This window comes from Anabrus simplex, chromosome 1 (assembly GCF_040414725.1).
Source record: "Anabrus simplex isolate iqAnaSimp1 chromosome 1, ASM4041472v1, whole genome shotgun sequence".
Classification (NCBI taxonomy): domain Eukaryota; kingdom Metazoa; phylum Arthropoda; class Insecta; order Orthoptera; family Tettigoniidae; genus Anabrus; species Anabrus simplex.
In genome coordinates, this window is record NC_090265.1 from 1622447640 (window position 1) to 1622459701 (window position 12062).

Genomic DNA, 12062 nt, shown 5'->3' on the forward strand with positions numbered 1-12062 from the left:
CGCCACACTCGTCTGCGGGGACTATCACTGACAGAACAGAAGCGTGACTCATCGGAGAACACGACGTTCCGCCATTCCCTAATTCAAGTCGCTCTAGCCCGGCACCATGCCAGGCGTGCACGTCTATGCTGTGGAGTCAATGGTAGTCTTCTGAGCGGACGCAGGGAGTGCAGGCCTCCTTCAACCAATCGACGGGAAATTGTTCTGGTCGATATTGGAACAGCCAGGGCGTCTTGCACATGCTGAAGAATGGCGGTTGACGTGGCGTGCGGGGCTGCGACCGCTTGGCGGCGGATGCGCCGATCCTCGCGTGCTGACGTCACTCGGGCTGCGCCTGGACCCCTCGCACGTGCCACATGTCCCTGCGACAACCATCTTCGCCACAGGCGCTGCACCGTGGACACATCCCTATGGGTATCGGCTGCGATTTGACGAAGCGACCAACCTGCCCTTCTCAGCCCGATCACCATACCCCTCGTAAAGTCGTCTGTCTGCTGGAAATGCCTCCGTTGACGGCGGCCTGGCATTCTTAGCTATACACGTGTCCTGTGGCACACGACAACACGTTCTACAATGACTGCCGGCTGAGAAATCACGGTACGAAGTGGGCCATTCGCCAACGCCGTGTCCCATTTATCGTTCGCTACGTGCGCAGCACAGCGGCGCATTTCACATCATGAGCATACCTCAGTGACGTCAGTCTACCCTGCAATTGGCATAAAGTTCTGACCACTCCTTCTTGGTGTTGCATTCCATTCCTGTTTGCCCAGTCCACTAGCAAGTTCATTGCACGTTGTACTTCTGTTTTGTCTTCAGCCGCATTTGCCATGTCATCAACATACAGCTACATTTCTGTGTCAGTCTTTTCCTTTATCTCTGACACTACATCCGAGGTGAAAGCATTAAATAATATAGGGCTAAGTGGATCACCTTGAAGAACTCCTATAGTCTGTGGCATCCAATGTGACGACCCAATGCCGTCGTCCACCTGTGTATAATTCTCAGCCAACAGGTTTGATATGAATGTTGTGACATCAGATGTTCCGATTAACTTCTCCTGCTTATCTATGCGTAACCTTCTGTTTACCCAGTAAAATGCCTCGGAGTAGTCAATGAATGCCACAAATAATTTGCCACATGGCATTTCTAGGGTAAGACGAATGTGGTTCAGTTAATTCTCCAGTGCCATCGTTGTAGATCTCTTCCGTCTGAACCCAAATTGCTCCTCTGGTAACAGTGGATCCAATTTATTCATCACTCTCTTCGTTAAGATCCTCGTCAGGACTTTCAAACCTGTTTGTTCCATCGCGATCCCTCTGTAGGAATTCGGGTCATCTGCGTCTCCTTTCCCCTTATATAGCATTCGGGTTTTTGCCTTCCTCCAATCTGTTTGAACCCTTCCCGTTTCGAGGCATTTGTTCAGTAAGGCACTCTACACCGTTAATATTTCCCTCACTGTCTCTTTTAGATGCTCATTTCTGACTCCATCTGGTCCTGGTGTTGTATTGTTTCTTCCTTCGTTGATGGCCTGAACGATTTCATCTTCCTGAGTGTATCAAAGACTACAAGATCTCGACTTGTATATGAACTTGCGAGAGAAACGTTCCTGATTGAGGACCTGAGATACAATCTTGCTCTACCAGGAGGCGCAGCATACGATAACCTGCTGCATAAACTAAGAGATATAAAGAAGGACATTTGCGAAGACTTCTACTCAACGGAGGCCATGACGGATCGGAAATGGATGGAAACGTGCTACCGACTGAGACACATGGTTACGAGATTGGCTGTGCACGGATTCCATTTCAAGATGTGTAAAAACAAAGTATTTCACGAACCGAATATAACTGTGTGTAGGCTATGTGATCAAGTATGTGAAAGATATCATATCCAGAAGTGTTCCTCGAGGTCCTGTTGGATTAGTGAATTTATTAAGGACTAAGACTTATGCAGAGTGCATTAGACTCCACGCTGTTATTTCTAAATGTGATCCTCTATGCACATTGTGCGCAATAAAATTTGTTATTAATCAGTCTCTCGATGACGCTCAATTGACTTGTGAATTTCATTCTCGCTCTTGCTTCCATTCGAACTGTGTACGATCCATTCTCTAAGTGGCTTCTGCATCTCATAGTAATACTGCTCATTACTTAATAGCTTGTCTGCTTTTTACGTGTGAATCAGCTTTATCACATGCAACGAGCTAGAATAATATAGAGAGGCGGAAGCGCTGCCTGGTTGAACCTAATAGAACGAACGTCCGCCATGTTTCCTGTGGTCACACAAGCAAGGGGGCATGGCCTTTAAATGACGAAAAGTGTAGATAGTGCGCATTTTAGAATCGCTGGGGGAGAATTAAAGACCGTTTCCGAAAGCTTGAAGCATGAATGCGAATACCGCCACTTCATCATATTGCGGCACGAGGCCAACATCACGATCAGTGATTGTAGGGCAGTTCGAAATCATTGCACAGTGACATACGAATAGGCCTCGAAATCGAAACAAGAGCACTACCCTGCTTGGCTGTTGTGGTTAAGCGTAAATTAGAATAAAAACGATGGACATAAATATTTATGACAGGAAACCTTAAAATCATAGGGACCTACAATAGGTTACAACTTCATTCTCTTCATATTTTCAAAATTATTGCATCCTCATGAGTACTGTGTTCCTTTCTTAATTTGTTTACCCTCCCGGGTTGGTTTTTCCCACGAACTCAGCGACGGATGCTACCTCTAACACCTCAAGGACAGTGTTCTGGAGCGTGAGACATTGGGTCGGGGATACAACTGTGAGGGAGGGCTGCACCTGCTATGCTGAACAGGGGCCTTGTGGGGGAGAAGGAAGCGGCCGTGGCCTTAAATTAGGTACCAGCCTGGCATTTGCCTGGAGGAGAAGTGGGAAACCACGGAAAATCACTTCGAGGATGGCTGAGATGGGTGTCAAACCCACTTCTACTCAGTTGACCTCCCCAGGCTGATAGGATCCCGTTACAGCCCTCGTGCCCCTTTTCAAATTTCGTGGCGGAGCTGGGAATCGAACCCGGGCTTCCAGGGGTGGCAGCTGCTCACGCTAACCAGTACACCACAGAGGCGGCCCATGAATACTTTACCACAATAATCGTTTAGTGTAATTATTTATTATTTATCATACTGGGATTACTAGCTGAAAGGTAAGCTTGAAAGTTGTCCATTATGAAGTGTGGCAACAGACATCTACAATAAAGGCTGTATACATTTCAAAAATAGCAGTAAAATGCTGTATTTACCATACTTAGTGTACGTTTGAACGAAATAAGTGATTTTTTGTGGTTACGTTTTCTTGGTGGTGGGCGCTCCATTTCCTTTATTTGTAAATGTGAATGAAAATTAAATAGGGCTGGAAATGTACAGAGCATAAGCAACTGAAGTTGAGTGGGATACCATTTACCTCTTTTCGCTCTCACAACGCATTGTTGGGTTAATTCCTCGTTCTTTAAACGATATCTGAAACAAAATTCGACAAATAATTGCCGTGGCTATCCGTACTTTCGCCAAGTAAACAATAGAATGGATTTAATTACAAACAGAAATTACAAAAAGGAATCTCGTCTATAATTCAGTAATACTTACTTAAAGTACGATATATCCTTGGTTTTATTACTCCGATTAGTACAACCATACGCTGAGCTTACGGCTGGCATACTTGAAAGCGAGAATCTTTTTCACTTCTTAAAACTTAGGGAATTAAATTGGCATGCACGATCTCCCTGTCACCTCAACATATGCTCTCGTGCCAATTCGCTTTGTTTTGACAACCGTTAAGATGGCTGCCCCTTATCAACTTGCTTCAAGCAGGGAGCGCTGATGTCAGGTGTACAGCCCCTCTATGTTTTCTAGCTCGTTGATCACATGTGTGACTTTATGGAATCTATAGTTTGTCGTGTGTTTGCCAAATTAAATGTGTAGTGACTGGGTAAAATGATATAAGAGTTCATAAGGATCAGGAAGAAGGAGAAGAAGAAGAACAATAATAACACCTGTGAACACGTGCCTGCATCTTCCAGTGTAAACGACGTTAAATAACCTCAAATACTTTGCCCATTTCTCAATTGTCTGCTGTTAAAGAACATATTGTCTTCTTATCAGCGTTTGATACTCGTTAATCCTAAATGAGAGTTAAGGTTTTGAGCAGAAATCCTGATGAATATCTTCGCGAAACTAAAAGGGATATTCACAAAGGTAATTGTGTATGTGGCGTCTATTAACGATCATTTAACCATTTTTTTAAAAATTGTGAAGTGTTGCTACACTGCAAATGATGTATAGTAGAAATTGTTTAGAATGTAGCTGTACAATCTGTGAACTTGAACTGTACATGTATAGTTTGTATATTTGTTAGTTGTTTACGTATACCAGCAGGCCTTTTTAATTCTGGATATATGGGCATTTTTATAAGTTGTCTGAAAGTACTGAGAATTAAACTATAATCAGAGATATGGCTTTTTGCGAATGATGTTACATTGTATAAAATAATAAATAACCTACAACATTGTGAGCTACTACAGAAAGACCTCAGCAGTGTTGTGAGATGGACGACAGGCAATGGTATGATGATAAACGGGGAGAAATTTAGGTTGTTTAGTTTCACAAAAAGGTAAAGTCCCTTGGTTGTAATTGCAGCATTGATACAGTGAAAGTTCCTTATGGGAATCACTCTAAGTAGCCAAGTGTTAACATAAGTAAAAATCTTCATTGGGTTAATCACATGAACGGGATTGTAAATAAAAGTGTCATTGTCTATTGTCAGGGATGGGGCTGGACAAAACATAAAAGTCTTACTTTTTTCTATATTCGGTGTATGGATAACAAATATTTTGACTCAGACATGTTTAAATTTTAATTTCAATGAATTAAGAGGACCAAAAATACAAGAATGCTAGAAATGAAGAGGGCAGAAAAGAATACAGGCATTTAAAGAATCAAGTGGATAGAAAGTGCAAGATAGCTAAGGAAGAATGGCTGAAGGAGAAGTGCAAGGATGTTGAAGGCTGTATGGTCCTGGGAAAGGTAGATGCTGCATACAGGAAAATCAAGGAAACCTTTGGAGAAAGGAAATCTAGGTGTATGAATATTAAGAGCTCAGATGGAAAGCCACTTCTAGGGAAAGAAGACAAAGCAAAAAGATGGCAGGAACATATCCAACAGTTGTATCAAGGTAAAGATCTAGATAATTTGGTTCTGGAACATGAAGAGGCTGTTGATGCTGATGAAATGGGAGACCCAATTTTGAGGTCAGAGTTTGACAGAGCTGTGAGTGACCTAAATAGGAACAAGGCACCTGGAATTGATGACATTCCCTCTGAATTACTGACTGCCTTAGGAGAAACCAGCATGGGAAGGTTATTTCATTTAGTGTGCAAGTTGTATGAGAGAGGAGAAGTCCCATCCGATTTTCGGCAGAATGTTGTTATACCTATTCCCAAGAAAGCTGGTGCTAACAGGTGTGAAAACTACCGCACCATTAGTTTAGTATCTCATGCCTGCAAAGTTTTAACATGTATTATTTACAGAAGAATGGAAAAACAAGTTGAAGCTGAGTTGGGAGAAGATCAGTTTGGCTTCAGAAGAAATGTAGGAACACGTGAAGCAATCCTGACTTTACGCCTGATCTTAGAGGATCGAATCAAGAAGGAAAAGCCCACATACATGGCATTCATAGATCTAGAAAAGGCATTCGATAATGTTGATTGGACCAAGCTATTTATGATTCTGAAGATGATAGGGATCAGATACCGAGATCGAAGAATTATCTACAATCTGTATAAAAATCAGTCTGCAGTGATAAGAATCGAGGGCTTTGAAAAAGAAGCAGCAATCCAGAAAGGAGTGAGGCAAGGCTGCAGTTTGTCCCCTCTCCTTTTCAATGTTTACATAGAACAGGCAGTAAAGGAAATCAAAGAGAAATTTGGAAAGGGAATCACAGTTCAAGGAGAGGAAAGCAAAACCTTGAGATTTGCCGATGATATTGTTATTTTATCTGAGACTGCAGAAGATCTCGAGAAGTTGCTGAATGGTATGGATGAAGTTTTGGGTAAGGAGTACAAGATGAAAATAAATAAGTCCAAAACAAAAGTAATGGAGTGCAGTCGAACGAAGGCAGGTGATGTAGGAAATATTAGATTAGGAAATGAAGTCTTAAAGGAAGTAGATGAATATTGTTACTTGGGTAGTAAAATAACTAACGATGGCAGAAGTAAGGAGGACATAAAATGCAGACTAGCACAAGCAAGGAAGAGCTTTCTTAAGAAAAGAAATTTGCTCACTTCAAACATTGATATCAGAATTAGAAAGATGTTTTTGAAGACTTTAGTGTGGAGTGTGGCATTGTATGGAAGTGAAACATGGACGATAACTAGCTCAGAAAGAAAGAGACTAGAAGCTTTTGAAATGTGGTGTTACAGAAGAATGCTGAAGGTGAGATGGATAGATCGAATCACGAATGAAGACATACTGAATCAAATTGGTGAGGAGAAGATCGATTTGGCCAAATTTGATGAGAAGAAGAGATAGAATGATAGAACACACCATGAGACACCCAGGACTTGCTCAGTTGGTTTTTGGAGGTAGTGTAGGTGGTAAGAATGGTAGGGGTAGACCAAGGTATGAATATGACAAGCAGATTAGAGCAGATGTAGGATGCAATAGTTACGTAGAACTGAAAAGGTTAGCACAGGATAGGGTGGCATGGAATGCTGCATCAAACCAGTCTATGGACTGATGACTCAAACACACATATATAGTTTCGGATTATATTTCATTCATACCTTGCACTAGAATTTTAAATACCGGGTGAGTATAGTTATGAAGGTATATAGGGGTTGCAGTAAGGATGTAAAGGAGAGGGCATGTAAGTCTCTGGTATGATCCCAGTTAGAGTATGGTTCCAGTTTATAAGACCCTCAGCAGGATTACTTGATTTGAGAACTGGAAAAATCCAAGGAAAAGAAGCTCGATATATTCTGGGTGATTTCTGACAAAAGAGTAACATTACGAAAATGTTGCCAGTGTTGGGCTGGGAAGACTTGGGGAGAAAGGAGACTAGTTGCTCGACTAAGCAGTATGTTACGTGTTATACATGTTCGTGGCTGCTACTACTCTCTCTTGAATGTGCATCCTGTAGGAAGACAATTTCATTTGTAGATACACTCCTGAGTACTGGAATTTGTTCACTATTGTTAGCATATCCCCTTGCAGGATTAGATGGTCATCAAATGCTAGTTAGGATCGATCAATACTGATCTGCATTTAGGGCAGTCATCCAGGTGGCAGATTCCCTATTTGTTGTTTTCCTAGCCTTTTCTTAAATGATTTAAGTGAGATTGGAAATTTATTGAACATCTCCCTCGGTAAGTTGTTCCAGTCCTTAACTCCTCTTCCTATAAATTAATATTTGCCCCAATTTGTCCTCTTGAATTCCAACTTTACCTTCATATTGTGATATTTCCTACTTTTAAAGACACCACTCAAACTTATTCGTCTTCTAATGTCATTCCACGCCATCTCTCCGCTGACAGCTCGGAACATACCACTTACAAGTAACTATTCTCATTTCTGTTCCGTATTGAAGATGACGTATATCACAAATATTATAATAATATTTACAAAACCACCTATTCTTTACAATACAATCCACTATTTTATGTGGTTAATTTTTTTTTGGTATTGGCTTTACGTCGCACCGACACAGATGTCTTATGGCGACGATGGGACAGGAAAGGGCTAGGAGTGGGAAGGAAGCGGCCGTGGCCTTAATTAAGGTACAGCCCCAGCATTCGCCTGGTGTGAAAAATGGGAAACCACGAAAAACCATCTTCAGGGCTGCCGACAGTGGGATTCGAACCTACTATCTCCCGAATACTGGATACTGGCCGCACTTAAGCGACTGCAGCTATCGAGCTCGGTTTATGTGGTTAAAATTTATACATAATACTTAACATAATACTAACATAACAAGCATTGACATCAGCTTGCCCTGACACCTCAACAGTTTATCATTAACAATGTATCCTACAAGAAGTCCCATCCTCTTTTTTTACGAATTTCTGACATATCAACTATATATATGTATTAACACACTCGATACGTTCACACTTCTGTTTTAAATATATTTGACGTTTGTCTTACTATCTTTAACTCATGTTATGGCAGTGGAACAAATATCCCCCTTGGATGAATGTGCTTTCACCCTCAAGGCCGTCATAATCGTAATGGTGTATAAGAAGAGGATCCATTTTGGTTTTAAATGCTCACATATTCGAGATTAACCACGTTATAGTTTTCTAAACTGTTAATTTTCAGTATTCTTAACGAACTTTCTGTGCATTGTCCTTATAATATTTTATGAGATCATTGTTCAGCATTTTATTCTATAGTTAATAAGATTAAAAAAGTCCCATATCCAATAACTTTAAGATTAATATAGGCTTATGATGCCCATAAAAAGGGTGAAACATGTACCGTAGACTTTTAGGTATTATGTATAAATTTTAACCACATAAAATAGTGGATTGTATTGTATTGAATAAGTGTTTTTGTAAATATTATTATAATATTTGTGATACATACCACATACATTACAAACCATCACTCTCATTTTTGTTCCGTATTGAAAACAGCAATCTCACTTAGTTTACAAAATGAGTATATTTGTTGCCCGACCTATTCAATACAATTAGTACTACGTTATGTTTTTAAACATAGAAAATCTATATTATGGGGACATGTTTCGCCCTTCCTTTATTGGGCATCATCAGCCATATTAATTTAGAGGACATTGTTTAGAGGACAATGACATTTATAATTTGTGAAAATTGAACTGTGATTTCTTATGCTATTAATGTTACGGAATAGTAGTTGTAAAACATGCTGTTGGGACATGACATATACAATATATGTTAAAATCATTGTAAACAAATTTAAAATCTTGTCCAAAAGAAAATTTGTGTCGTATATAATTCTAAAAACGGCACGTGTCTGGTACTGAAGTGGATCCTCTTCGTAAGAAAATTCAGCATATACTTGCTGGGGCAGTTGTCAACATAAGATTTCAATAGACTAGTTGGTTGAAAACTTGAGGTGAATTTTGTTTATATTTTGCGTTCCGGCGTTAAAAATTGGCCAAGAGAAAAGGCGAATGTTATAAAATTATAAAATTATCTTCATTAGGTTGATTGATCTAAAATATTATCTTGATATAACCAATGCAAACAGACATTGATGTGCTGTTTGAAGCTGCTATTGAGACGAGTATTTCCGAGTATTTGACAAGTAATGTTTGATTGTCACGTGGAAATGTAGTCCTTCAAGAAGATGTGGAACACCGAGGAAAATAATGTGGTTATATCATTTGCCGTATTTATGTCTAGCTTATTGTATTAGCAGCGTAAGGACTACATTTCCACGTGACAGTCAAACATTACTTGTCAAATACTTGGAAATACTTGTCTCAATAGCAGCTTCAAACAGCACATCGTCTGTTTGCATTGGTTATATCAGGATAATATTTTAGATCAATCAACTTAATGAAGATAATTTTATAACATTCGCCTTTTCTCTTGGCCAATTTTTAACGCCGGAACGCAAAATATAAACAAAATTCACTTCAAGTTTTCAACCATCTAGTCTATTGAAATCTTATGTTGACAACTGCCCCAGCAAGTATATGCTGAATTTTCTTACGAAGAGGATCCACTTCAGTACCAGACATGTGCCGTTTTTAGAATTATATATGACACAAATTTTCTTTTGGACAAGATTTTAAATTTGTTTACAATGATTTTAACATGTATATGTCATGTCCCAACATCATGTTTTACAACTACTATTCCGTAACATTAATATCATAAGAAATCACAGTTCAATTTTCACAAATTATAAATGTCATTGTCCTCTAAACAATGTTTGTTTTAAGATTAAATTAATATGGCTGATGATGCCCAATAAAGGAAGGGTGAAACATGTCCCCATAATATTTAGATTTTCTATGTTTAATTAGGCCTGCTGCCATTTCTTGATGGATACAGTACTTTTGTATCCATCTCTTGGCACAGGCCAGAGTAAAGGGTAGCTTCCACCGAAGTCCCAGTCTCATGCATGGCTGTGACAATATGGAAGCTGCTGGGGTATGGGTGGTGCTGAGTAATGATATTCAGAGCACGACTGGTGCATGAGTGTTATGAAAGGTGTTGCTCATAGGGTCAGTCGTGCTGCAATAGCACTTTCTGACCCAGTGAGGAAAGCAATGGCAAACTACCTCACTCCTCGTCTTGCCTAGTACACCTCATTTTGGTGCTGCCATTGGTTTTTGCGGTTTTCTTATAACCACATAACCTTTGGTGGTGCTATTTGAGGATCCAACCAGCCTCTGGGCTGATGACCTAACAGACAGACATGTTTAATTAACCACATAACGTAGTACTAGTTGTATTGAATAGGTGGGGTAACAAATATACTTCTTTGGTAGGTAAACTAAGTGAGACATACCACTTAGTCGAGCAATTCGTCTTCTTTCTCCCAGTTCTTCCCAGTCCAAACTTTGCAACATTTTTGTAACGCTGGCAACCAAGAATGAGCTAGCTGGAAAATTTATAATGTCCAATAACGGACCATTTATATTGGTATTATAAATTTGCTCATTCAGGACAAATATTTCAGATTCCCTATGGGAATCAACATCTATATCATCTGATGGCCAAGCAGGCATCAATTTTTAGTGATGAGACAAAGTCTCTTAGTGCATTGGCACTGCCGGTGGCTCCAGTTAGCCTACGCAGTGGCCTCCACGGTATGCACTTGCCAGCGTATTGGTAGGTGTGCTAGGTACCAACTGATGAGCCCACCCTAGCACACGAGGGCGAAACGCTGGCAACCAAGAATGAGCTAGCTGGAAAATTTATAATGTCCAATAACGGACCATTTATATTGGTATTATAAATTTGCTCATTCAGGACAAATATTTCAGATTCCCTATGGGAATCAACATCTATATCATCTGATGGCCAAGCAGGCATCAATTTTTAGTGATGAGACAAAGTCTCTTAGTGCATTGGCACTGCCGGTGGCTCCAGTTAGCCTACGCAGTGGCCTCCACGGTATGCACTTGCCAGCGTATTGGTAGGTGTGCTAGGTACCAACTGATGAGCCCACCCTAGCACACGAGGGCGAAACGCTGGCAACCAAGAATGAGCTAGCTGGAAAATTTATAATGTCCAATAACGGACCATTTATATTGGTATTACACTGCTCTTTTGTCGGAAATCACCAAGAACAAAGTAGGCCTCCCTCAAATAATGTACAGGATACAGTAGGTGTAAAGGAGGGGTGGGAAGGAAGTGGGGGAATTGCAGAAGACAGGTGGTCTAATGTTTTAAGGGGCAGGAGATTGCAGGCTAAGGGCTCTGTTCAGGATCAGAATTCAGGACAGGTGTCTGTGAGAAATCGGTATGAGTCACTGCAGGTAGAACAACCGAGGTAAGATGAGGATCAGAGAACTGTTGCTGAGATGTGTGGAAGTAGGAGGAAGGAAAAAGGTAGGAAAGGGAAATGTACTGTAGTGGAAGGGAAAAGACAGGTGGAACAGGGTCATAGCTTTATCAGCCAGATGGTACTGCCTAATAGTTACCTCCTTTTCTGAAAATCATGTGGACTGCTTTCTCTTTCCATAATTCAAGCTTCTGAAGGGCAGCTTGCAGGTCACCTTTGCAATGTGATCCTATATCTCGTATAATTAAAGTTGGTATCTGACAGCTAGGGTTGGAGGGAGGAGCATTGCACGTACCATTTCCGGATGTTGCCACATTCCAACATTCCTTTCTCTTACCCCTTGCTTCCGGCTCACTTGTTCCCTCGTTCATTCTGACCGCTGTGATCTGTTGTAGACTACCTGGCCTAGTGGTGTTGTCCCATTTGCAATCACTCTTATCAGTGACATACAAACAGTCAGGTTGCTGTGAGGGAATTCCTTACTGAAGGACTGGTACAGGAAGACATCCCTCAAATAACTGGCGAAACTGGGTTTCTTAC

At 40.7% G+C, this 12062-nt stretch overlaps 1 protein-coding gene across 1 annotated transcript in view; it reads left to right on the forward strand.

Moving 5' to 3' along the window:
- Positions 1–3886: 3886 nt before the first annotated feature.
- Positions 3887–12062, forward strand: part of LOC136881221 (DDB1- and CUL4-associated factor 13) — a 170023-nt gene continuing 161847 nt past the window's right edge. The window contains exon 1 of the mRNA XM_067153953.2: positions 3887–4220. Within this exon, the coding sequence (XP_067010054.1) occupies positions 4151–4220 (70 nt within the window). The 5' untranslated portion in view covers positions 3887–4150. The remainder of the gene's footprint in view (positions 4221–12062) is intronic.